The 27,738-nt window shown below is 38.1% G+C and overlaps 2 protein-coding genes across 7 annotated transcripts in view; one reads left to right on the top strand and one right to left on the bottom strand.

Moving 5' to 3' along the window:
- The window catches only part of PPHLN1 (periphilin 1), a 72,388-nt gene extending 57,248 nt beyond the window's left edge, over nt 1-15,140 (bottom strand). For 2 of the 4 annotated variants that reach the window (XM_030015228.1, XM_030015229.1), the window contains exons 1-6: nt 15,088-15,140; nt 10,476-10,523; nt 9,271-9,362; nt 8,128-8,184; nt 5,775-5,954; nt 4,785-4,846 (exon numbers count right to left, since the gene is read on the bottom strand). In XM_030015228.1, the coding sequence (XP_029871088.1) occupies nt 4,785-4,846; nt 5,775-5,954; nt 8,128-8,184; nt 9,271-9,362; nt 10,476 (392 nt within the window). In that variant the 5' untranslated portion in view covers nt 10,477-10,523; nt 15,088-15,140. Of the gene's footprint in view, nt 1-4,784; nt 4,847-5,774; nt 5,955-8,127; nt 8,185-9,270; nt 9,363-10,475; nt 10,530-15,087 lie in introns of those variants that run through there. The other 2 variants (XM_041123551.1, XM_030015231.2) reach the window with 2 other exon arrangements.
- Nucleotides 15,141-15,223: 83 nt separating this feature from the next.
- On the top strand, nt 15,224-27,498 carry ZCRB1 (zinc finger CCHC-type and RNA binding motif containing 1). 3 transcript variants are annotated; one of them, XM_030013325.2, is made up of 8 exons: nt 15,224-15,362; nt 19,952-20,039; nt 20,214-20,242; nt 23,503-23,614; nt 23,703-23,810; nt 25,277-25,386; nt 25,492-25,567; nt 26,851-27,498. In XM_030013325.2, exons 2-8 carry the CDS (start codon nt 19,956-19,958, stop codon nt 26,980-26,982), a joined length of 651 nt encoding a protein of 216 aa, XP_029869185.1. In that variant the 5' UTR covers nt 15,224-15,362; nt 19,952-19,955; the 3' UTR covers nt 26,983-27,498. The 3 variants fall into 3 exon arrangements, with proteins under 3 accessions (XP_029869185.1, XP_029869187.1, XP_029869186.1); XM_030013327.2 differs by lacking the exon at nt 15,224-15,362 and adding an exon at nt 15,378-15,544; XM_030013326.2 differs by lacking the exon at nt 15,224-15,362 and adding an exon at nt 15,379-15,530.
- Nucleotides 27,499-27,738: the final 240 nt, after the last annotated feature.

Genomic DNA, 27,738 nt, shown 5'->3' with positions numbered 1-27,738 from the left:
GCCTATGACACATCTGAACCCTCAATATTAAATCCTGCTTTATTGAGAGAAGAGTCAGTGACCCTTAACTTCTACCTGGAGACTCTCTCATCAATGGTTTTGTTTAAAATAACCATTCTTGCCAAAGCACAATTTTCTTCTTAATGTACAATCTTCAGACCGCTCCTCTAGAACATCCTGTCATCACATACTGCACCTGCAAGGGGTGAATCACCAAATGAAAGAGTAGTTCAAGCAGAGATCACAAAGCCACAATTGCTGGGCTTCTATCCCCCACTTTGCTACCAATTGTCTCCATGGCCTTCAGTAAACACAATCTCACTGTGAAGGTTTATGCATCCACAAAAATAGTTACCCTAAAGAGGTAACTTTAAGTTTAATGTTCAGAAAGCCACGTAAAATTTTCAGAGGAAAGGCAACGTGCCATTGATTTAAAGGATTTCCACAACAAAATAAAGAACTGACTAATTAATCTTAGTTGTTCACAGATCATTACTCGTTTAAAATTAAGTTTCAACATTTTGCCAGACAGTTTTCTTTCATTTCTAGCATCAAAATTACTTTTTTATTATTCTATTTATTACAAAACATTTCCTGTGCCCGCCACAGATAAGCAGATGTGTTTTATATACACAAATGCATTAGTATTAAGACTGGGCTAAGACTTCCTAATTTCACACAGGACATTAAAAAAAACATACCACTAACCACCAATAAACAAAAGAACACACGTAGTAGCAGCAAGTTTCCTTCATTAACAAAGGAAAACTTACTCATGTCAACAACTTTAGAGGAGATATTCAAAATGTCCTACGTGAGCCACTTCCCAGGAGTCTATATTATATGAACCAACATTACTACTAATGCAGAGTACTTTGTCTACAAATATGGCAATCCTTATTTTACAAAAATCTGGACCTCAGATAATTTTAAGGATCAAATTTAATGCATGTATAGCTGGGATTTACAAGTGCGTCATTTTGTAATTTCTCTTTGAAGATGAGTCTTACCCATCTTAAGTTGCCAAGTTTTGCATATTTCACATCTTATGAACTCAGTTTGGCTAGAAAAAAAAAGAATGAAGTAATGCTCTGTGCACTCAAAAGGATTAAAATTTGGTATGACTAAAGTGAACAGCAGCTAACAATCTTCTAAAGCAGTTCTCACTGAAAAGTTCATCTGACTTTATAAAAATGAACTTGTATGCAAAATCCATTGCTATGAGGGCCCATACAGAAGTATGGTAAAATTTGAGTTCTTCAACATATAACAGCATAGTTCCCTGCAACTTTTCAAAAACTCTGACATGCATAAAATAATGCGTTTTGAATAAATGAGTTTGATATATCACTAAAGACAAGTAGTTACACAGCCCCAGAAGTGATCAACATCAGTAAAAGATAAATGTACAGAGAAGTCATATGTTATTTGATCTCTACTCCTCTCATAATTTCCAAGTTTCAAAATTCTCACAGCATCAGCGACCAAGACATTAAGACCGTCATCATGGGCGCAGAAAATTCTCTGTTCTCCAAACTAACATATTCTGCTTTGATGTACAATTCTTTATACATGCCGACTAGGCTTGAACGAAGAGGCACTTCAAACCAAACTATGATTGCAAGGTTACACAATCCACATCAGTTTCTGCAGTTCAGAAATCCAGTAAGAATCCCTTAGGTCAGAACAGGAGAAAAAGGGCTGGGAACTCATTTTGAAATCTATGCCCAGCACATCCTCTGAATTACCTTATTTTTTTACATATAAAAAATGATGCTACCCTAAAGGAGTCATGGTCAGGATGAAAGCTGTTCACTGAGCATAGTATAAAACAGGGCTAACAACTCTCAAGAACTGAGCGGTCCAGGAAAGAGCAAAAGGATCAGTAACACTCTGCTCAATAGTAGACTATTGGCAAATGAAACTGGAGCATAACTCCGTAAGAAGAAAGAAGGCAAGAAAAAAAAGACAGCTAAGCCAAGCGGTAGAACCTCAACAATCCCCTCGTCACTCATGGAGAATTGCTGGTGGTCAGCGGACACATCACAGCTCAAGCCACAGCTATGCAACTGCTAAATAAGCATGCACTTCCTATTCTTCAGGAAAAGGCAAGCTGCTTAAAAACAAACAAACAAACAAACAACAACCCACACTCCAAAAAACTTAACAGCTGATTTCTTCAACATAGGAAAGTTTTGCCCCCCAAAATTCTGCATCATTTAAGGATTTTTGATATTCCAGATAAGCAGCTTCTTTTACTTCGGGAGAATCTTGAGTAATGTTTTTCAGCACTCCAAAGAAAGATAGGGGAACAAAAATGGAAAGAGTAGGAGATCAGAAAATACTTTTTAACAGTTAAGTTGCCATAATCATAGCAGGAAAATGTGAATGATTAATGCTTAAGAGGAAATGATAAACATAATATTGACAACTTCTTACAGCACATTTTTAGCTGCTGAATGAGTTTTTTAAAATACTCAAGAAAACTGATTATTTATGTCAATAAAGGAGCTATTCTTTTTAGAATTTATAGTCACTGTACTGACTATGAAAACCCATTAACTTTATAAGTCTCCTGAGTGTCTTTAGCTTCACAAATCTAGCTTTGTACTGTTTTAGCCATATTCCATGCAATTTTTTAAAAAGTACTTCTGGTTAAAGTAATCTTAAATCTCCTTCTACTACCTCAAAGAAAAAAAAAATTATTTATATGTACTCCAGAAGAACTTACCCAAAATAACTTTCATCATATCCAAAGTGAAAGCACTTTCGCATATAATCATTTTTTAATCTCATGGTTTATAGTGCAAGTGTCTTTGAAATAGAAAGTAATTAGTGTTTTCACCACAGGAGACAACAGATACCAAGTACTGTACTTCAATTTCCTCTGCTGACATCCACTACATAGCTCAATAGTGAGCAGCGTACAAAAAATAATAATTAAGTTTATTACAAAGCTTGTAATGCTACAAGTGTTTAGCAGTTTGATCACAGGATTTTACAACCAAGGTTATTTACTATCCCTGTGCTCTTCTGTACAGTCAGACTTCCGACATGCTAATGCATATTTATATAATAAATCAGTAGGGCTTCATTCAATTGCAAATACATTCTCATACCCTCATCTGAACCAAGTACCTTCATGAAATTCTTCCATAGTGTTACTGCAGTTGTATTACAGTTACATATTCTGAAATATATAATAAAGACTCAGATGGGACCATCACCTATCACACAACACATTGTTAAAGCCTTCAACAAAACAAGCTGACATTTTAACCTCACATTTTAAATGGAAGAAATCAGGATGCATTTAAGACAATCTTTTTGACCACTGGGTGCCACTCTTGTTCTGTGTAAAATACACAGCCTGGCACTAACTCAGTCTTCTCAGTCTCTTTTTTTTTTTTTTTTTTCCAGCTTTGAACAACTCTGATTCTTTTACTACTTTTCAAAACCCTTTACTGTTGCTTCTAGCCCCAAGAACACAATTTTGAGAGAAGTCTAATGCACACAAACCCTTATGGTATATGAAGGATTTTTTTAATGGTGAAGTTATGTAATAACCTACTTATGCTACGTCTAAATCATCACATTCAAAGGAACAGATATCTCCCTGCAACTGTGTAGCACTGTATTGCCATCGCTTCTAACAGCTTCATATTGTGCTTGCAAGGCCTCAAGACTGAGGCTTTGAGAAAGTTTGTCAGGCTTGCTCTATCTGAGCTTTTCCCAACCTGCCTGAAGTCTTGTTTTTTAACTTGGTGCAGGTTTAACAGCAATTTTTCTAACTGACCAGGTGTCTATAGCTAACTTGGTTTACTGTTGTTGATTTTTGTATAGTACAACCATAGTTTTATATAGATAGCAGTAAGGAGTTATTCTATGCGGAATGAGGTATTTGACTAACACCCTGATGCAGTATATAGAAATACAGGCCTGGTATAATAGCAGACACCCCGAGAAGTGGAAACACAGGATGTGGCGTATAAAAGTACAGCATGAGATTACATTCTTCGATTAGACTGTTAATATTTCAGTTATACTAACAATTAATTCTTGTCTGAATATTTAAGGTGAGTTTCATCTTTGTCCATTAATTTTGAGTGTAACATTATCCTGTGCACTTTATTTATTATATCAAATAATCCCATATCAAACATCATTGCAGGCATATGTATGTTCCAGCCCTACTGTTTAGTACTATTCCTTACATTTCATAGATGGGAACCCAAGGTACGGACTAAGAGGTGCTCGCAGAAATTAACATAATGCATGATGGAAATATCTACTCATTAGTCCAGCTGAGAAAACAGGGAGGTCAGAACAAGGCTATGGTGAACTTCATAATCCCATTTATTCACCCCACCAACCTTTAAAGTGGCACAGGTATCCTTCCACTGTATTGTCACCCCAAGGTCACAGAAGCAAGTATTAGACCAAAGAATTCTCTGAAGTTATGTAAAAAGTGTGACTGATCAGGGAGATGCACTAAATTACTTAACAGTCCCAGGCTAACAACCTAAAAATGCTATCATTATGCCTCTTATCCTTACTAAACAAATACTAAAATAGAGACTTTCACGTCATACCATTTAATTTGTATTTCAAACAATACAACTAGAAACCACTTTTCAACTATCATCTTTTTTTCCAACAGATGTCCTTTCCCACATCCCTGCCTTTTCACTGCTCTGCTCCACAAACTGGTTTCATAACAAACTAAAAATGCCCTAAATAGTCCCAGCCTATGCATGGCACTACTGCAGTGTCTTATAAAATACCTGTATTCAGGCTGCCGACTTATAGGATGATCATCCCTTGGCCATCTGTATCCTGATTCATCCTGCAAAACACACATGCAAAACAATTGTGTGACGTGTATCTCAACATCAGATGTCAGGTATAGTTAGTTGCCAAATAGTACTTATTTACTGCAAAACCAAAGCATTTAATGAGCTAAAAGAAAGTATTAATCATTCACAGCAAGGTTTCTCTCAGTTTATTCACTGTACACCATTCCTCTTATTTTATTCCTCTATCAATACTAAAGAAAGCAACTTTGCAATGCTGTACAAAACACAAAAACTAAAAAAAAATTTCCAAACTATATACATAGGCCCTGGCTTAAAAAAAAAAAAAAAAGAAAATTTCCTCATTGAAATGTAAACTATCATCAATAGCTTGAAATTACAGAATTTCACACAGCTGGGTTGGAGGAGGCAACAGCAATGACTTTCCAAAGGGATCATAAATTTTGTACTTAAGTGTAGCTACTGGGGGGGGAAGCATTCAACATCATGACAGAATTTAAATAAGTGAACAACTGTGCGAAGTAGAAGGATAGGTAGACAACATTCAACAAGTTGCGTGTGCAAGGATTTGTTACATAGAAAGATTTTGCAATCACTCTTCTATTCATCCAGATAACTTTGCACTACATTATAGAGAGGACTTCTGGCCACTTTTGTTTTCCCAGTTCAGACTCTGAGCTTTCCACAGTGCTGGACAAGAGCTCTTTTCTAAGTCAATAGAGTAGCTAGCAACCATAAGAAGCAGCAAACGGGTACCACTATATAATCACAAGAGTCTTAGAAGCACAGTAACAGCAAAAAAGCACCAAGTATCAAAACCTGGATGTTTTTTCTATTCATTCTTTTTCAATTTATGAGAACAGCAGTAACATCAATGCTCTCTCTGAAATAATATTTTAGCTGTTCAGTATTCAAGCATTAATGAGCAAGTAAACATCATAAACATGTGAGAAGAATCACCTTACGTACACCTCGGTGTGGAGGGCCACTTCTTCGCTCATGGGCAAAACTGCGACCCTCTTCATAGTCTCTGTACTCAGCGTGACTGTAATCATCATACCTACTATAATTCCCATCCCCAGGTCTTTCAAGCAGCGGTGGTTTCTTGGGCACAATGTTTACTACTCTATGGTAATCATCCTAAAAGACAACACAAACAAAATCATATTGCTTTTAACAGCTGGAAACCTATAGTAAATACACAAAAATAAAAACAAGTTATTTCTAAATATGGGACTATAATAATCTTAAAAGCTGAAATAGCACAGGGGAACAACAAACATTAAAAATCATGCCAGTCTGATGGTGGAATAACTTACTAAATCTAAACGGACACCATTCAGATGCAATCCTTAGGCATTACAAGATTAATTAGAGGGAAAATTTTCAACATGGTTTAAGTTTCTTTTGAAAGTTTAAAGCAGTAGCATTAGCTACTTTCTAAGCATCAGCTACTTTCTTTTTTTATGCATTAGCTACATGTGTTTCTCAGAGACTTTTATGTTAACTTAGGAACGCAATAAAGAAAGTTACTCCTGTAATGCCTGTAAAACATAGAGCCCATTTGAAAATACTGTCAATTTTCTTAATGTCCATAACATCCTCCACACTATGGAGATTACAGTGAAGACAGTCCTTGCTTCATAATCTGAACAGATAAGCACCTCCTCAATACAACACAGTAGGTGATCTGAGTATTCAAGTGACAGAGTTTTAACACTTGGTTTTTCTTATAACGCAAGTTTTGGATAGCTTTTTGCTAGAATGCAAAATTAATTTATTGTATTTCCTTCAAATAAACGTCATGGACCATTTACCAATTACAGAAATCCTTTGTTTATTAAGCACAAATTGCACAGTTGCAAAGGATACAAATTCAATTTTCTAGAACTAAGTATTATATAAGTCAACCGCAAATAAAAAGCAAACAAAAACATGAATGCAAGACCTTGTATTTTAAGTCTTCTTCCTTTAGCAAGATATTTTTTCTATGGGCCTTAAAAACACAGGCTATAAATGCAGAGACTTGAGTTAGCATGTGCAGGTTGGAGGCAGGGAAAGATACTCAAACTAGTTTTTTTAACAGCAGTAGAAGTCAGAATCTAATGCATTTTTTGTAAAAAAAAAAAAAACAACAACAACAAAAAAACATTAAATTCACAAACTGCTAAATATTGTCATGCAAAAAAAGTTAGTTCTGATTTCAGAGACCACCCAACAAATTCACTAGAGGGCAATCCAAAGCCAGCCTACAGCCATACTGATGCAAAGTAGAGACTACATACACATCCATATGCGGCCACAATGCTTGATCTACCCTTACCTCATTGAACATCCTTGATGTGTTTGTTTTTGTTTTTTTGTTTTTGTGGGGTTTTTTTTTTTTTTTTTAGTTTGGTGTCTTATAAAGATGTGCTCTGAAGCTAAAATAAAACTGCTCCATGCTTCAGCCTCACCCAGAAGTCCCTATCGCATAACTATACTGACATACAGAAGGATAGTTACATGAAAGCTCAAGGTGTACCCACTTAGGGTTAACTGTGCCAAGTGCTTGCAACTTTATGTTGTTTACCAGGATCTGAAAGCGTGTGTTTCCACTATGCTCTATACTTGATATATAATTAGCACCCAGTTTAGATTAGGACAAGCCTTTTTCTCTCTCAAACAAGAGATACTTCATTCTGTATCGTTGCATGTTTCAGTTCCAACATACTAACCTATCAGGAAATGCTAAGCGTGTTCATAGATTGAATAAATTAATTCCATGTTACTTGTCTAGTCAAAATTAACTCAGACCTCTACATGTGGACACAGATACAATGGCACAGGCTTACAAGGACAGAAACTGCCTGCCAACTATCTTGAATCACCAGAGCTGTACGAGAAGCTTCATAACCATCTTTCAGCAAGGCAGAAAGACACCAGATCTTGGTTTGTCCAACTACTGGGGGTGTTCTTCTGGCGCAGAAGGATAGTATTAGTTGTGATAAATGAGTGTATTCTGCTAGTCCCTGCATCTCCAGTTCCAAATACATATAATATAAAGCTAGCATTGAACTATCTAGTTAATTCTTGCATCAAAATAAGTGCATCACATCTTTTAAATTGTAAAGTAAATTTTCATAATGCATATGTTCCCTGGCCAGCCTGAAAGACTAAAAGAATTTAGGAATGTCACTGTTGCAATGGTTAAATTAAATTAACGTGTTAGTCAAGTCAAACACTGATTAAAAAAAATAAAAATCTTGAAAATACATTCTGCCTTTCCTCATGTCCTATTGCTCATAAATATTTTGCAGAAGCAGCTAAATACCCTGTGCAAACTTATCTGATTTCCAGTTTGCTGAAAATGCAGAAATTTTGTTGTTGCCTGTAAAGAGAGTTAAAAACGTCACAGAGCAGCCAAACACTAATAGACTATGCAATAGAGAAGACTACATAACTTGGTAACAAGTTACCAACACTGGTACGCTTCCAAAACAACAAGCTGAAAATATGATAGAGGGAACCCAGAAAGTATGCTAAACCGGCTATGCTATTATTCCAACATTTAAAAGAATTAAAAGAAAAGCCAGATAACAGGCACAGGTACCTGAAATTTTATTTTGCCAAATGTACGTTGCACAGCACGTAAATAGAAATATCAAAAAGTATTCTTAAAGTTGTATTTAAGGTGTAATAGCTCAAAAGACAAAGCTACAACCTGTTTGTTTTCTTTCTTCTTTAGAGACTTCAGGCCCAGGAGAAAAAACAAAAAAATTACCCAACTCTTTGGTACAGAGATTTTCTAAAAGCATTCTAAAGTTATTCTACAGCAGGGTAAGCATAGCTTCTGCATTTGCTTTTACAAGCATAGCATACAGTAGAAGTCTCCATGCTTACAAAGTAGATTTCCATCGAAACTCTTCTTGATAAGCATTTCCCTTACAAGACTCCAAAACACAATTTAGCAAAGATGTATTTTCAACATTTGTTACAAACATTTCCTTCTATACTTTAAGCATCATAGTAAAAAACTGCATCGGTAACAAGAACAATAAAGAAAATAGTCATTTTACCACCTCAAATCACTTCAAAGATGTATTAACATTAAAAAAAAAGTCTGGGGAAAAATACAACACAGTATGGCCTTTGGTTCTCCAGACGTTATTAAAAATCCTGTGTTGAATAACACAAAGAATTACACAAAAAAAAAAAATAATCAATTTATCAAAATAAAAATATTCCTAAACACTTTCAATAGTTTTGAAAAAAAATTACAAGATTTAATTTTGTAGGCATCCTATTATCTCTGTGCAGATGCACTTGCTAGACTATTGGCTTAAATGAATGAGAAAAGAATGGAACTTGGGGTATACTAGGAACATAAATATGTACATAAATTCAGCCCTTATGAAACAAGTCATGGTATAAAGGTATAACAGTATAAAGCTAAGGAAACATACTATACACTTACATCAGGATGAATCCTTGGAGGGAGACGTTCTCTTGGAACTCTTTCATAGTCATATCGCCCTTCAGACCACATTTCATCTCTTCGATATGCCACTAAAGACAATGAAAATCCAATTAGCCAAAACCAGACTCATTATTAATAGACGAAAGGATAACAAGCATAGAAATAAAGGTTCCTGGACTTCTCCCACTATAATGTATTATGCACAAGCCCTCTACATACACTTTTTTTAATTAGCCCTTTCAAAAGTAAGTCTATCTAGTTATAGAAAGTAATTAATGAACTTAAAGCAAAAATAACTCACAGTAAGTGCAAGAACAACTGAACAAATGGTAATTAGTGCAGTATTATCAATATAATTACAGGACTTAAGAATACTATAAACAGCTCTATTGAAATATACGCACATTGCAAATACCAGCTGTGCATATAAATTCATACACACATACCTTATAGCAATTTTGATATTGCTCTGCTAAAACTAGAGGACTTTTTTAAAAAAAGAGTTCAACTCCTATTTATTAGATTGAAGAATTTCTACTTTTTTGTATCATATGTAATAACTTTGAATTATTTCATTATCTCAACCACGTGGAAAGAGGTTAAAACACAACATATCATTCAGTTAGTACAAAGCTCCATGTTTTGAATACATGAATGAAATGCATTCTTCATGTGCAGATTTTTCCTGGTTTAAATTGGTAGCCAGCAGAACACTAAAAATTCCTCCTTCCAAAGAAAGGTGACTTTCAAAGTCAAAATTACTAACTAAATACAGGTGGAAGTAAACCATCACCATAAAAGATTCTAGTCATGCTATGTTAGACAACACAAACTTGAGGGGCTGAAACCTTTCTGATGGTTATAAAGGTGACAAATTATATACTATACTTCATTGAAAATAGGTAAGAAATTGCTAGAATTTTATTTTTCAAAGTTTCCCTTCACAATGACAGTTCTAGCTATGAAAAATAATCAATAAGAAAAAGAAACAGCAGGACATATTCAGAAGGAGAAATACATAACATCTACTTCCACAAAATAAAAACTTTTAACTGGAAATAGACTTACTAGGCCATATAAAAATATTAATTACTACAGATGTTGAGAATCAATATGACTAAAGGGTATACTAACTGTAAACAGAGGTAGCACTAAGTCAGATATATATTTTTGTGAAAAACAACAAACACTCTCATACTTACTTTTCTGTCAGTTTTAGCAACTCTGCTTCGGAAGACCCATTCAATTACCTACCAAAAAAAAAACTGAAGTTAGCAAAAAGTGCATATATATATATATATATATTCATAAGTACATCTTTTCTTTTAAGTAAACCAGACATTTAAAATCTAAGTCTTTTGACTGCCCATACCCAAGACTTGTCTGAATTACTAATTCACTACATTCAATTAAGAAAGAATATTAACTACTCAGCTGAATTCACAATATCAAAAAACTTCCCGTGACAAATTATTACAGATACAACACTTTCCTAATAAATTCCAGAGTTTTCTTTCCCTTTTATCACTTTTTACTCACTATCTCAGCTTTTCTTCCATTTGTTAGCAACAGCTTTTGGAAACTACTGTAACTGCTTTCTTAAAAACACTCAGAAAAGTATTAAATATATTCACTTAACTTACATTTATTTCATTGTGTTTCAGTATCATTAAGTAGAGAAAAATAAGACTCAGTTGTATGTGATGAGAGGTTAATGAAAAGTTTGATTTAACAGATGTTTTTCCTTCGGTAATAGATAGTAAATCCTGATGAAGTAGCTCCTTCCTCAACTGTTAATAAGCCTTTATGTTCAGATTTTGACCCTACCATTGGTACAAACAAACCAGAGTACCTTCTTAAAACTCTGTTCTGTTTTATGACAGACTTGACCTTAAGTACATTCCATAACCAAGACACAGGACTAGTCTGATGTAGCCACAGATTATAAATCAAAAGCTGACTAAATCGACGGGAGTTTGGTAGGTCCTGGTTTTGGTAAGGGCAAGAGCTAGAGCGTCTGCTGTCCTGCTCTTTCTCAAAACACTTTGCCGCTGGTTCCCCACACCCAGCCCTTGCCCCAAGGTGGCCCATTCCCTCCAGGTGGGTTTTTAGACCAACAGCAAATACCAGAAGCTGGATTCAGATAAGGTTTTCCGGTGGGGTTTTTTTGCATATTGACAAATACAGTAGCGTCCATGCCCTGCTGCCTGCAGCAGTTACTGAAACCGTTAACTGAACACAAGGTTCAAAAAGCAACGCATTGCAGGCTGAAGCTACGGGCAAGCTTAGACATCACGCTGGTCTCTGTTAGTCATGCCACAGCCAACATCCCACCACAAATCACTGGCAGCAGGCACCGACATTCATGTACACGCTCTATTATATTATCAGGCAGAAAGGCTTATAAAAATGGGAGTGTTTTTATCATTGTTGATGGACCTCACTCCCACTAGCAAGAATATCACCAGTATTTTGACGAAACAAAAACACAAGCCGGAAAAAAGGTAGAGAGATACTATCACAAAAGTCAACAGACTGAAGAAAAAAAAAATACACAACTATATCAGACAAGAAGTAAGTACGGAGGTGGAAGAAAAATCTCAGAAGTTAAGAATATTTTGTATTTAGTGGAATGAAATGAAGAAAATTAATCAGACAGAATTAACCATCAAGTACATTGCTCAAAATGCTGGCAAGGAAAACCAATAGGGGGAGACCAATTTCACACAGAAGACTAAAAAGACAAATTTTAGCTGGGACCAATGAGATAAAGTAAGGATGCATTTGAAAATACCAGACAAAAAACCCCAATGTTTAAAGAGAGGAAAATGCATTTCCCAGCATCTTGAGCACATTTCATCTGTTTCTACAGAAAAAAAAATTTGCATTTCTTAGATTATGTGACCTAACACAGCTTTAGTAACAACCATGAAGAGACTAAACCCTTCGGATCAATATGAGAAGATTCCATTAACAAGAATTCAAGAGATCAAACCTCAAGATTACTATGCTGTATTCAGATTCACCTGTTCTCTCAGCACAAAGCTACTCTAAAACAAAGATTAAAAAAAAATAAATCTATTTTTGTTTCACACCTAATGCCATTGTCATTCATATTGACTGTTTTCTATTAGCATAGACAGCAAAGGTAGTTGATATTTCTTTATTATCATGGCATATAATCACTTGCTATATTAATTTAAACAACCTCTTCCTATTTTTGATCAGAGGTGACTGTTTTCCCTAAAGCAAGGTCTTCATTTTCTCAAATAAAGACACTCCAGCATACGCAGAAGCCATTCTATTAGCGCAGCACAAGCTGCTTCACTGCGGCCAGCTGCCAAGAATGGCTTTGCTCCGATTATCACAGCGCTATGTCTTGCTCTATGCTAGTATAACTGATGTAATACAAAAAGGGTTTCTTCATCAAGTAGATTACATGGGTCACTTAAACTTTAGATTTTTTGCACAACTGGGTTTTCTTTATCAATCAATCATTACTTTTTTTTCTTTCTAAATAATATATCCTAAAAAAATCTCTGACATATTTGCAAAAGCACTCCAGTATTCTGCAATATTTTGTGCACAATTCTTGTCTTTCTTGAGACATCAATTTTCATCAGGGCTAGAAATACCTACTTCTCCAGGATTTGTAATTTTCCAGTGTGTGGTATCAACCTTCTGCAGAATCTACATTTTTGTTTCGAAAACACACAGCTTTCTAATCCAGATGGCTACATCTTGCCATATGTGAACAAAGCATAAAACCAATGGTGTGCTGTAAATGCAGAGGCAGGCAGCTGCAGTATCTCTGATGCTACTGGTATATATCTGGTTTTATACTGTTACTTTGACAAACAGCAGAGATTGACAAATGTGGGCCAGTTCCGTCTCTCCTCCACTTTGGAAAGCTCTCACAAAAAGCTTAGATGCTTTTGTATGAGTAAGACCTAGGAGAGATGCTTAGAGAATTGTAACTTATTAGAAATATCGTGGCCAATTTTGCAACAATTGCTGCTTTGAGGACGGACATAAAAAGACAGACAGAAAACACCGCTTTTTCTTCCAACAATTAGAATCTGTATTTGATAGTGCTTCAAAGATATCCCAGTATCTCTTACCTAGACAGGAGGCAAGACAGATAAAACTGGGTGGGGGGGGGGTGGTGTAACTTTCTCCTCCTCCCCCCATACTTGGGACAGGTAGAAAACACTGAATAGACATAGTCCTCTATTGGTAAGATGAAAAAGCAGAAGTGTAAGAGCACCACAACAGTACATAAAATACTGTGAGGGAGGCATTGAGAAAAAAAACAGGGATACAACGAGAATCCATCTCTTCCTAATACCAAATATTAGGCTATAAGATTTTCAAAAGCAATTAGAAGCATGACTGCAACAAGTCTAGGCATATTCAACCTAGATACAAAATAACCTGAGGGAAGATGCTTTCTTCCAATCTTTCCTGACCTTTCACAATAATTTTGACTTAAAATAAGAGAAAGAAAAAAAGAAAAAAGAAAAAAATATATTTAAAAAAGCACTGACCACAAAAGTCAAATTAACTCTGACCTCAAAAGGGAAAAAAACCAGAAATGCATAAGCTGAATAAAATTATTAATAGCAGCATCATTCTGATGAGGATTTACGATCCCAAGGGTTCAGTTTTCTTACCACACCATTCTAATACATCACTGGGTGCAAGAGAAATGGAGGCAATGTATTGGGGGTTATATTAATACAATGACTGATGTATTAGCACTTATCTTTGCCTGAACACCTGCAGTTACCAACAGCCCATCCTTCATCAGTGTCAATGCTGCAAAAAGAATATTCTACCAGGCCGCGATGGGGCTGCTACGCTAGCAACATCAATGCAAACAACTGTACGGATCACCGCCTCCACCGTGACTTTCCATCTTGCAGCACAAACATTTTGACAACAAAATATGTCAGCTCACCATACGGTTGTTGCAACAGGTCAAAACCGCAGTGCTTTCAACATTTACACTTGAAAACGCCAACCAACTCTGAATATTTCACCCAGGGCAAATCGCTGTATCAAACCCTACTTGTTGCTTGCACAGGTTCTGCGGGTTTCCACACCTTTTTGTGTACTTCTGACAAAGACTTTGCTCCCTTGAAGTCCCAGACGCGTCAGATAAAGAACTGCAATAAGACTATCCACGAAAACTCTAATGCATGGTAAAGAGCCTACTTAAGGAGTATGAGTGAGAACAAAGAACCACGGAGAGCAGACTTAAAGTGTTTAAATGCTGATAAAGACTTTAAATATATTATGGGACACCCTATTGTTCAGCTAAGCATACAGATTTACGCTAGCACTTCTAACGAAATCAGCTAAGTGACACACCAGAGTCTTATTTATCCCCCCAGAAAGGTAAGGACACCGATGCTGCACCATCATACCCACGGGGCGCCTCACGGACAGCGTCTACAACGGGATTTATGCAGCCTCCAGCCATTCGCTGCTAGTTGCTAAAGTTGAGAACAGCTCTCAGAGGCACTCACGAGGAGTAACGTCCTCCCCCTCCAAAGAAAAAGCACAAACTAAGCTGAAAAGTCAAAACCCCCTGTCACGCGCGGGTTTTAAGAAAGGCTGGAAGGCAAGGTTTACAAAAGCCGCCCTCGCCGCCTCCCCTCCCCTCCCCTCCCGCCAACCTCCAGTCAGCCTAACTTCTGGGGAACCCGGGGAAGCAAAAGGATCCCGTCCCACGGCACGGGCTCCCCGCGGGTTCGGGGAGAAGAGGAGAGGAAAGGAAAGGGCCGCCCGCCGCCGCCACCGCTCACCCACCTCCCCCTCTCGCTCCCGCGGCCAGCACCTCACCGCCTTCCCGCCGCTTCCGGCGCTCTTTAGACGTCACCGGAAAACGCCCGCCTCCCTCCCACCGTCCTCCGCCGTCTATTGGCCGCCAACCACGCCGGTCGTCCGCGCGTCGGCGGAAGAGCGCCGGCCTTCCCGGGCCTGTTCGTCCCGTCCCGTCCCGTCCCGTCCCGCCGGGGCCTGCGCGCCGTCCGCTGCCGCGCCGCACCATGGGCAGCCGCGCCGGCTGAGCCCCGCCGTGACGGGTAGGCCGCTGAGGGGACGTTAGACGCGGAGCCCCGGCCCCGCCGCCGCCCGGTGGCGGCAGGAGCGCCTCGTTTGGAGCCGGGGGAGGCTGTCCGCCTGGCTGCTGGCTGCCGCGGGCGTAGGGAAGGGCGGCAGCCGGGGCAGAGCGGAGCGGTGGAAGTTTCCGAGTACGTCTTTTGCTGTACGTCTTTGGCTTGGGCTGGTCGAGAGGCTGTTGCGCTCTTTCTTCCGATAGCGTCAACTTTATTTACCTAGTTCCGATCCTACCTAATATTGGCCTTGTAATATTTAAGCGACTAGGTGGAGATAAAACAGATTCTGCTCTGGTAGCTCCTTACGTGCCCCTCGTGTAGGACAGAACTGCGGCGAGTGGTTAATGCCCTTGTCTGGGACCAAGGAGAACGTGAGCTCGGCTTCCTCCTTTACCACAGGCTTTTGATTATAAGCTCGAGCTAGCTCCTGCCACAACTCGTGGTTTGTTGATTTGGGTCTAAACTCTGTTGATACTGTTAAATCGGAAATAAAGTACGGTGGTTTAAGGATCAAGGTGGAAGAACTCGGATTGGTTGGCCTGAGTAAGCGTGTCTTGAGTAACTTACCCACAAATCAGTCACGCGTACTTTAATCTGGCCTTGCTGCTGTGCACTTAAACAAAAGTTTGTGCTTAAGTTGAAATGTTGATGCCAAGTCGTGAAAATATCAGTAAATTCAGACTCCACTTGATGCTTCAGAGGCATCTGAACTATTTTGGTGGTCTCCTTATGTCTTCTGGCACAGAGTAGAAAAGCCAGTTACTGAAATTAATCATTGTCTTCTCTTATGATGCTCTCATCATGAGTGACAGATGCTGCATTAAGCATATTGGATTCAAGCAAAACATACTCCTGTACCCAATATATTTTGCAGGAAACTTAATCATTACTGACAGATGGCTCTTGTCAAAGAATGGCTGCTTTTAGTTCGAGTTGTTGGAAAAGACAAAAAAGATTAAATTCAAGTCGTCATAGTAATGAGGGACAACTCTGTCCTGAAAGTTAATATGTGAAAATGATAAATGAAGAAGGCATTAATATTATAGAGAGGCTATTACATTAATGGGGGTTGTGCTCAACCTCACGGAGATAATGTACTGGCTTCCAGCTAGTGCTTTAAAGTAAGTCACCAGGTCGTACCTTGAAGATAAGGGAAGTCCCATAAAAGCATTCAGTATAAAACAAAAATGGTTTGATTTGTCGGGGAGATCTAGCAGGATATAGAAGCCAGGTTTTACATGACTCTCAGCTGACTCCCCTGCAGCAAGTAGAAAGCTCTGATGTTTTTCAGGAGGTTGTTTTTGTTTGGGTTTTTTTTGTGGTGGTTTGTTTTTTATTTTGGTTTTTTTTTTTTTTTTTTTTTGTCAGCCTGTGAAGTGAAAACCTATAAAGCAGAGAGACTGGTGATCAAGGAGAAAGAATGTGATGAAAATGTTAAACTTGTATTGGACAGTTCTTTGAAGTTAGAAAGTTCCTGAAGTAAAAGGACTCTGAGCCTTGTAATGAAGACCCTCCAGATGAGATGTCTCATCTAGAGAGTTAGTTTAAAGCTGGAATTGGCTTTTTTTACTACCCCACCCCTGCCAGCTAGAAAACATCAGACCAATAAATGTGAAGCTGGTATGGCAAGGTTGTCATCCATAAATGAACGGGGGGGGGGGGGGGGGGAAGCTATTGTTTATATGGTGTTGGCACTTGGTATCCCCGCGGGGACTTCATGGTGGTTTAAAAAAAAAAAAAGACTAATGGATTGGTTATAGCAGAGTTAAAGTTGACACATGATGTTTTGTTAAAGTTTATTGGGGTGGGAGAAGTTGTGCCGGTAGTTGGATCTAAAATTGCATTTATACCACTGTATTCACAACAGATAAGCAGAAATCTGTGTTTTAACATGCTCAGGCTTTTTTGAGAGATTGCTTTTGGTAGAATATTATTTTTGAATGTTCTGCAGAAAACTTAGTAAGGATGACCGGGCTTTTAAGTAGATAGTGACATTTAGGCCATTCATCTATTGTGGAAACCTGTCAGTGTATCTGCTGGCTTAAATAAGGTATTTATAAACCATCCCAGTGACCCCATAGTATTTAGAAGAGGAAGTCCTCCTGCAGTTCTGGGGAAATACTCTTTCCTGGCATGGCAAATTTGAACCTTTGCCATCTTGAACATGAGCATGGTGATAGCCTTACAGTTACTATACTTCTTCTTTTATTAGAATTGTGCCTGTCCGGTGAGTTAGACATTAAAAGTAAGAAATCCTGGCGTAGTAGTCCTAAACAAAACAAATTGCTAAGAATATTTGGGCAGTCAGAGCAGCAAGACTGTTTCACTGAAATTTGTCCAGGGGACTAGAAACAAAGCTCAACCTCAGCTGTCCGGCAGCCAGCGCTCCAGGGTGCAACTCTTTCAGCTTGCTTCTGGAAAAAGTAGCGTACAGCTGAAACTGGCAGTTCTGTAGCTTGCATTCATTAATAATTTCCTGTTGTCTGAGCTATTAGGCCTGTAGTAATCTTCACGTGACGAATCACCTTCTCTTTGGAGGCTTGCACTGCGGTGTTGGAGAATACACAAGCCGACTGCTCTCCAGTCGTGCCGTTCTCACTGGTGTCCGTTCATTAACAGGGGGCCTGCTTCGCCTCCTGTTACGAGGTGCTCTAGCTTCTCTTGTCTTTTAGGCAGAGTTAAATTGCTATCTGCAGCCACCTGAGGTTCACCTCTGCTGTTTTCTCCTCCGCTGTTGCAATATATTAGCATTGGCGACATACTGTAATGCAGCACTGAGGTAGCTCTTACTGAATCCTTTGTATCCACTGTGCATCTGGATAACTGCACTTCAGGCCATCTCTTTGCGTGGCGTGTTGCCAAGTCAGCATGGTTAGGCTTGTCAAGGATACTAATGCCAAGCAGCAAGGAATTTGGGATAATGAATCCACTCTGTGTAACACCAGATGCAATGCGTGGCCTTTGTTGCAAATTTATTCTGTTTTCATTTGCTTAACCTTTATGTTGCCATTTCTGCTCATGCCAGAAAACACAGTCTCTGAACATGGAAGAGCTCAAAATTCGATCACTTGGAAACTGCTGCTCAAATGAATTGTGGTACAGTAGGCATGTCAGCAAAGAGAAGCAAAACGCTTGGATAATCAGTGTCTACTGGGAATATCAGGTCTTCAGATGACTGAATCATGAAATGCCAGAAAATCACCACAGCCGGATTAGAGTGTGACATTAGTTACTTCGCTGGCACTCGGCCAAGCAATCTGCTCAGACTCACTACCTGAAAAGTCCCCGAAGAAGCTGTGTACTCTGACAGATGTTGATTTTTAATACTTTAGTGTCTTTTATCCCTTTATCAGCTTTTGTCTGCATTTTTAAAATGAGTTGGTCTTGCTGAAGAAATGGCTTGATCCTCAGTTAGGAATCGGCTAGGGGTGCCAAGAAGCAGGAATAAGGCTGCGGGAAACTGGATAAGGAGGTAGTAATTGGAGAGCTTGGAGAATGGTTTTGCTGACCTGTTTGGTGTGCCCTCTCATAAGGGCTGTGCTTTATTCTGATCTTAAATTTTACCCGCTTAGCTCTTGGACTGAGCCATGGCTACAGAATGGATCAAAGGGAAGAAGTGTTTTGCACAGACTTTAGCACCACTTAAAATTTTGGGAAATGTCCAAACGTGAGGAAAACCGTAGGCTGTACTTTTTCAAGTTAGTTCAGTTGCTCTTCACCTAGTATTAGAGGATGTGTATGCAGTTATAACAGTGGTTTTGAATTGATTTGTTGTTTCCAGACATACTTAGTTTCAAGAGCTTAATAGAGACTGGGAAATGAAAATGGCTTTGAGATTTCCCTGGTTCCTGCCAGTATAGAGCAGGAGGAGGAGGAGGAAGGGGAGATGCCGTCTGTGATGGGCTCCGGACACTTGCAGTTCCAGAGCAGTGTAGAAGCCTGACCAACAGATACAAGAGGAAATGCTTGCTGCTTTAGCATCTTAGATACATTTTAACATCAATGTAGTATCCCTTTTTTCCCCCCCTGCAATAATTAAGACTCTGCTTTAGGGAAGCTTTTTTTTGCCGTAATTGATTGTGGTTTATTCTATGTTGAATGCAGCTGAACTGAAAGTTGTATAAAGAATGAGATCATGCGGGTACTTGAACAAAGGTCAATAATTTCACATATTGGCCATAATGTTTAATAAATGGACATTACTTGTTTCTTTCTGGACATAAACCTTTCTTTACTGCACAAATCAGCAGAGGTTTATTTTAAGTACACTAACTTGGCTGTTTTTCCATGACTTACAAATTGACTCACATACAGCAAAAATATGCTTTGGATCCAGGGGAGGGGGAAGGAATGTATGTCTTCTGTAGCACGTGAAGGCAAACACTAATTTCATGTAAAATGATGAAAGGCAAATGAAAGCTGTGCTTTCCTGCAACTTTATCATGACTGTCTGGGCTAGGCTTGGAAAAGAACATTAAAAAAAAGTTTTGTGACTTGTTTTAATTGATTTCTCTGTTGAATACAGTTTAACTCTTCTCTCTTTCTCCTTTCATCAGAAAAATGAGTGGTGGGTTGGCACCAAGCAAAAGCACAGTGTATGTGTCCAATTTACCCTTTGCTTTGACAAACAACGACCTGTACAGGGTAAGTTTTTTTTAAGAGCTGCATTGTTCAGGTTAAACTTGTTGACAACAGTTCTGAATGTAAATACAATACTGCTATATATCTTTTACTTAGAAAAGTATGTCTTGATTAATTTATTACTAATGAAATGCAATTGTCAGTTCTTAAATCTTTTCATTTTGTTTTATATTTCAGATATTTTCAAAGTATGGGAAAGTTGTCAAGTAAGTGACCTGATATGGCCTGCTATTTTTGTAGCTTTCATTTTAAATATTTAATGTCTTTGCTTCACTTGAAAGTCTTGTGCTTTTTATACTTTAAGTATGAATGTGGAACTCTATTGAAGTCCTGTTCATTTTTAATAAAGTATAAATTTAATTTAACAACTGGAAGTTCTTGCAGGTACATACATAATGTAAGAATATTTGTGCTGGGGACAGGTTTTGCTAACCACTTCTTAAGAGCAAGCAGAATGTTGTCATTTACCAGTGGTCTTTTCTCTGAAGTAGTTGAAACAATATTCTTCTAGCAAGTATTGTTCCCCTTCCCCCCGAACACCGCCTGGGACACAAGTGGCTAAGTGAAAGTGGGAGCTTCTACTTATGTGAACTAGATGTCACAATTCCCACAAACAGTTCGCACAATTGCAACGTACGGTTCCTCTATTTGTGGTTCTAGAGGGACTTGTTATTGTGACTGCTTAGTATTATGTTTAAGATTAGATGTAAGGCTGCAGAGTAATGGCTTTTAATATGTAGGGTATTCATGAACAGTACTTGTGAATACCTGCCTCTGTGTTCAAATGATAGAAATAAATGCCACAGTAAGGAACTTGCTGGTTTGTTTCTTTATTTTTTTAACTGGTCAGAATGATGAGACTCAAGACTTCAGTTTTTAACCCTACACCACCAAATATCTAACTTCTAGTAGCTGTTGTAACAATCTGTGAGATACAGAGCTACCTTCAAAGTCTTTGAAGTCTCAGGAGTGTGTTTCAGGTGACAAATAGCAGGAAAAGCCAAACTATAACTTTAGAAAAATGTATTTTTTTTTAAATTGACCGAGAGGAAAACCCTTATGTAGGGCTCTGGCAGACATGCAGTGACCAATACAACTGGGCACCTGCGGTGCCTGTTGTTTCCAGGGTGGGGTGTCTGACATGGTTAAGTCAATCGCTGAACTACTGATTTAGAAAAATCCTAAGCAAAGGTTGTAGTAACGCTGGTGTTTATCCATTGAGGGGCCTGTTCTCCATAAATGTGACACTTCTGACCTCCCTGCTATCATTTGGTAATATACCTATACTGTGTGTGTTTGGGGGTAGGGGTCTCCTCCTGTCTTGGCTTTTGAACTTGTTTGATAGGAGGATGAGAATTGTATGAAGTATTGGCTGTATGATGTATTGCTTATTTCAAAGGTGTCATAGCAGCATTCTCTTTTTTTTTTCCTTTTTTAATAGTTTCTATCCTTTTATTTGCTTTTTTTTTTACTGTCGTAGACAACAGAAATGGTGTTTTCAGATGCCTATGCAGAAGAAATCCTGCACTGCATCCTGTGTGAAAGTAGCTAATTTAGAACTTGCATTCTGTCTGCGCAGTTACTACTTTCCCCCACCTATATATAGTCTTGCAAAAAATTCCCTTACTGACATTAACTTTTTCCTGACATTTTGTCTAGTCACTGCCAGAAGTTAAACCAAAGGTAAAAAGAGTCACAGAATACTATGTGTAAAATACTACCGTGATATTTTTTTTTTATCTAGCAAAATTTGTTTCCTGTTTGCCTCTGTGCAAGCTGACCTGACTATAAACAGTGGAGATACTGTGGGATTCTACTGGTATTCCCATTTCCCTGTGAAACTGAGGCTAACAAGGATCAGTTTCCTGTTTGTAGCTAGTCATTAATTCCCAAGAAAAATATTTTCAAATATTAGCTTGATTTCTATAGAGTCTTTGTTCAGGGACTTAAAACACTTTGCAGAAAGGTTTACGATGACATCTAGGTCAGCTTTAACTTTATTTAATTAAGCTTTATTAGACTTTTTTTTTTTTTGAAGTGTGTCTTGACTCAGCAAAATCATGCTCACTTTTCTTCTGTACTACATTTCTTGCCCCAATATATCCTGGCTATTATGATTGCATCTCAGTTTGTTCAGTGAGAAATCAGACTTTCTAGGGCTTCAAGAGGTTGCTGACTTCTTAAAGATTTGTCACACTTGTTTCTTTCTATGCCTGTGTTATTAACTGGTACGTTTGATATCCCAATTAGAAGCTTGACAGTCATATTAGGGTTCCATTGGAACTCTTGGAAGAGTAACTTGGCGAAAGAATTAATAGAATTGTTCTAAAGTCAGCTTTATTGACAATTCAACTCAATGCGTTCAGTTGGACGCATCCTTGTCTGAGAGGCCTTGGCAGAAAAACTGTTCTAAGCTCTATCTTTCTGTGAATTCTGTATTTGGGGGAAAATTGAGCTTTCTTTACCGAGCTTTTATTTTATACACTTTTTACTGTGTAGGTCATCTGTTACTTATGCAGGTTTGCTGGTAGGCCTTCTGCATTGAAGCGGGGCTGGTTTATTTGTTTTGGTGGTTTTTTTTTTAAAGCGTCCTATTACTTACAATTTTGGCTTGCCTTATGGCTGAACCTTGTTCTGCCTGTGGTGGACACAAGGAGGAGTTTATTCCCTACTTTTTAGCATGTGCTTTTATTTTTATGTACATGGAGACTGGTATCCTGTTTCCCACTGTTTGTTTTTTTAGGGCTAAATACGATTGCTGTTAAGATTGAAAGACTTGAGGTTGTGTGGGTTCCACCCCTGCTTCACTTCTTGTCATTCTTTTTCTTCGTTGTTTTTACTGGGTCTAAATCTGTCTTGAATTTTTTTATGTGTTACTGCAGCTGTTGATTCCAATGTTAGACTGTAGATTTAACTTTATATGTCATGTAAAATAACACATGCATCCATGACCTGCTTGGATTCCAGTTGGAGATATTTGTAGAACAATGCTGCATATATGTATCGTTTCCTCTTGTGAACCTGTTTAGCTGGTTAGTCCTACACGAACATAGATTTCTCAGTTTGGGTGCGGTTCAATACACTGTGTTTTTCAGCAATGTTAGCAATGGTCAAGGTTACTCCTGAATTTTAATTTCACCTCCCGTATGTGTAGTTCCCTCCAGTTAGGTTGTCTGCAAATCTAAAGAGTATGTTGTCTGTTCTTCAAGTCATCCAAGGGAATAAAGAATGATACTGGACCCAGAAAGACCCCACATACCTTTTTTTTAAATCATCTTCACTCTACCTGTAAGCATATGGCCAGGTTAGCTCTTCCTTTGAATTTCTGTTTAGCAAGCCTTCCTATTGTTAAATATACTTTCTCCCTTTTGCTATATAACAAAGCTAAGATCCCACTGAGATCTTTAAGGAAAAAATGTCTCTGAAGTAATTTTAGTGTATCAATAATGTGGTTATATGTTTTCAGAGTTACTATTATGAAAGACAAAGACACCAGGAAGAGCAAAGGAGTTGCCTTTATTTTGTTTTTGGATAAAGAATCTGCACAAAACTGTTCTCGGGCACTTAATAACAAACAGGTAAATTGTGGAAAGTTGTTATGGCAGGAGGGTTGGGTTTACAGTCCCAAAATATTTACCTTTTTTTTTATTTTCCAATTTGCTGTAGTTGTTTGGAAGAGTAATAAAAGCAAGTATTGCCATTGATAATGGAAGAGCAGCAGAATTCATTCGCAGGCGTAACTACTTTGATAAGTCTAAGTGTTACGAATGTGGGGTGAGTAAAACCAAAAATGAACTAATATATTCCATCTTTTGACTCTGTTGTGGTTTAACCCCAACTGGCAGCTAAGCACCTCACATCTCCTTGCTCACTCCCTGCCTAGCGGGATGCGGGAAAGAGAATTGGAAGGGTAAAAGTGAGAAAACTCGTGGGTTGAGATAAGAACAGTTTAATACTTGAAATAAAATGAAATAATAATAAATGGTAATGAAAAGGAAAATAACAAAGAGAGAGAAATAAAACCCAAGAAAGACAAGTGATGCAAATGAAAACAGTTGCTCACCACCAACCGACCGATGCCCAGCCAATCCCCGAGCAGCGGCCACCCCAGCCAACCTTCCCCCGAGTTTCATTGCTGAGCATGACGTCCTACGGTGTGGGATCTCCCTTGGGTCAGTCGGGGTCGGCTGTCCCGGCTGTGTCCCCCCCCAACCCCTTGTGCCCCCCCAGCCTCCTCGCTGGTGGGGTGGGGGGAGAAGCAGAAAAGCCCTTGGCTCTGGGTGAGCACTGCTCAGCAGTGACGGAAACATCCCTGGGTTATCGACACTGTTTTCAGCACAAATCCAAAGCACAGCCCCATACCAGTTAGTATGAAGAAAATTAACTGTACCCGAGCCAAAACCAGCACAGACTTTTAGCTTGTTTCTTCAGTTTGGCCATTACGAATCCTGCCCATGCTGTTAAATTAATTTTTTTTCTGTTGATATTATCAACTTGCATAGCAGTTGTACCATTTTCAGGAATGATAGTACCGCTTTTGTTTTTTATTTGGGATTTTGGGAGTGGGGGAAAATACGTATGTATAACTGCTGCTTAACACACTGATGAGCAGACAGATCTGAGTGTCAGTATAATGCTGCCTGAGAAGGAAAACTTCCTAATCTTTGCTTCAAAATACTTGCTTTTGCTGTATCTTTGGAAGTTCACCGTACAGTTGGCAGTAAAATAAATATTGGAAACAACTGTTTTTATACAGAAGAAGTGTGTTTTAAGTTTTAGGCAATTCCTCACTTTTCCTGAACATAATAACATAGATTAAGATTTAGATAGTATTTAATGTCAAATACAGACTCGTTTTATATTCGTACACTTTTTAGAGCAAAAATGTTGACTCACTCCTGTTTCTTAAACTGCTAATGCTGAGGTTTGTATCTTGTCTTGAAAATAAACTATGCTGTAGTATATTCAGCTATTTCAGCAGCCAAAAAAAATCTACTTTGCTCATGGCTTGTTCTCAATTTGCAGTTAAACATGCATATCACCACCAATCTCTCTGTTTCCATGGCAAGCTTATAGAGAAGAGTTTGTCTTCTGTGTGCTAATTCAGCATTCCATTTATCTTACTAATTGCTTCCATTTTTTTCCGTGTGAACTGTCTTACATTAACTTTCCTCATTATATGTTTTAACATATAGTTGTTTGTAATGGTTTCTGTTAAGCAGTATTTCTTTTTCTCCAAGGAAGCAGGACACTTAAGTTATGCTTGTCCTAAAAATATGCTAGGGGAGCGGGAGCCACCAAAAAAAAAAGAAAAGAAGAAGAGAAAGAAAATAGTCGAGCCAGAAGAAATGTATGTATATTAATTTACATGTTACTACTTCTATTAGGAAGCTTTTTCATACTGAATACTTAAAATAAAGATCTATATATTTTTCTCTCTCTCTGCGCGATGAAGCGAGGAGGAAGAAGAAAGTGAGGAGGAAGGAGAAGATCCTGCTCTAGATAGCCTCAGCCAAGCCATAGCTTTTCAGGTACAAAATTGAAGCATTGCGCATTTATTACTTATTATTATTTAAATGCAACTCTACTTCCTTTTTTAGCTGCTTTTCAAAAGTTCTGAGATACACCTGTAAGTCTGTCCACCCTGTAGCACACAGGGCACTCTTGCCTGGCAGTAGTTGGTGACTATAGTTGGTTTCTTCATATTGCAGGCATCTTCAGTCTTTTTTTTTTTTTCTTATTTTTTTAACTGTTTCACTATTGCTGTGTTTGTGCTGTGCTGCTGTATTAGGTTTTTGGTCCACAAATCCCTCTTTACTTTGTTAACGGAGCAGCCAGAAAAACAGTCATGTATAAATGACCAGGTGCATCCTCTGCCCTCACTCAGTAGAATATCCTTGAACAACATCTGTTTCTGGAGCACTTCCTTTGCCTAGTACAGTCCATCATGGTCTCTAACAGACCTCTCAAAACCTATTTAACGCATTTTTTGTTATGTAGATAGATAGTCTGACAGCTGTATTACTATCTTCTTTACTACTTCTTTACAGGCTTTTGCTTCACTACACAGAGCAAACCTGTCCTGATGTTCAAATTTCTTTGTCCTCAGCTGTCCTCTGTGTGCCCCGTCTCCCCCAAAAAAACCCTCAAGAGGTTTTAAGATAACTTTGTCCTGAATATGACTGTAATGAGTGCAAAGCTTTTACGTGATGTAGTCCAAAAAAATTGATGCAAATATGCACAATTATCCCTACCTCACCCCCAGAAAACTCCACAATTGGAAGTAAAACCTGTAAATGTAAACAAGCCAGGAAACATTCCCATTTCTCTTGCCATTCAAAGATTTTAACTGGGATAGCATATTTCCTAGTAAAAATAGGAAGCATCTATTTAAACCTTCAGTTGAATAACCTTTACATCCCTGAAGACATTCATTCCCTGACTGCAAAAGACAACTGATAGAAGGCTTGTTAGTGGAACAAAGCTGATTCAATGATGTCAATTTAAAACACGATGCATTCTTTGCTTCAGATCTCAGCTGCTCTATAGTTCTGTAAGTTTGCCATGGGCGAAAACAGAGGGTACTCCATGTGGCCTGCATTGGTGCAGAAGACTTACTGTTTGCATGCGAGAGCTACTTTCAGAAATGTTTTCTAGTGCATTCATTGCACAGTTTATCTGGAAATGGAGATAAACCCTTTGAATTCTTTAACTTATTAAATAATTCAATGCATATTAATAGTTAGCATTATTGTTTGTAATGCATCTTAATTTTTCTTAATCCTAGCTAATACTTCTCCTTCTTTCATTGCAGCAAGCCAAAATTGAGGAAGAACAACAAAGATGGACGCAGACTGCAGGGGAATCTTCAATTTCAGATGATTCAAAACGTCCACGGATTAAGAAAAGTGCTTATTTCAGTGATGAGGAAGAACTTAGCGATTGAAATAATACTGTTTTATATGCATATATAATATATATAGTGTACATTTTGTAAAATCCTACAAAATTATCTGTAATACAGGTTTGTCTTGGTTTGAAGACACTTACTGAAGATGATGTTCCCCCGAACCTCCTATCTTTTGATATCTCCCTCTCAAAACTTCACTTTTCAAGGCAGCTTCTTGAGAAAATGATGTGTTTCTATGCTTAAATCCAGAAAAATATCTGGGAGAGTGCTTCTTGTAGTTAGTATCTAGACCCAAACCCTGGGAGTGAAATCTTTCATAAGAGAATTTCCCAAGATTTTTTTTCCTAAGATGAGTTCCTCTTAGGATCACTGTTAGCACCACTGATGCTTTATGTATTGGTCTGGTTCTCGCCTGTTTGGAAGCAGTGCTTTAGTGGTACTTTACTAGTATATGAATCTTGCACTAGTTCCTCTGCATAAGGTTGAATTTCAGCCTTAAGCATTGTACTGGTCTTTTAACTCTTCATGCAGTAATAAAATAAATTACCGTCACATCAGCTTGATCTGTGAAATCATTGTAGACTAAACAATGCATTTGTCTGTTTTCCAAGAGGATATTAAGATGTTGCTCTTGCGTCTTATGCACAGTTTTAGTAACTTGCTGTATACTTCGTAGTATTATATAGCCTGTATAAAATATAGGCTTCATAGGAGATGCAAGTTAAAAGCGATGTGGTAAGTAAGTAGTTTAATCTTGAAACATACTTAATATTTTTTTAAGAGTGATAGTTC

This window comes from Aquila chrysaetos, chromosome 5, assembly GCF_900496995.4.
Source record: "Aquila chrysaetos chrysaetos chromosome 5, bAquChr1.4, whole genome shotgun sequence".
In the NCBI taxonomy this organism is placed as follows: domain Eukaryota; kingdom Metazoa; phylum Chordata; class Aves; order Accipitriformes; family Accipitridae; genus Aquila; species Aquila chrysaetos.
Note: the sequence above shows the minus strand (reverse complement) of the source record. Positions and strands in the feature narration are given on the sequence as shown.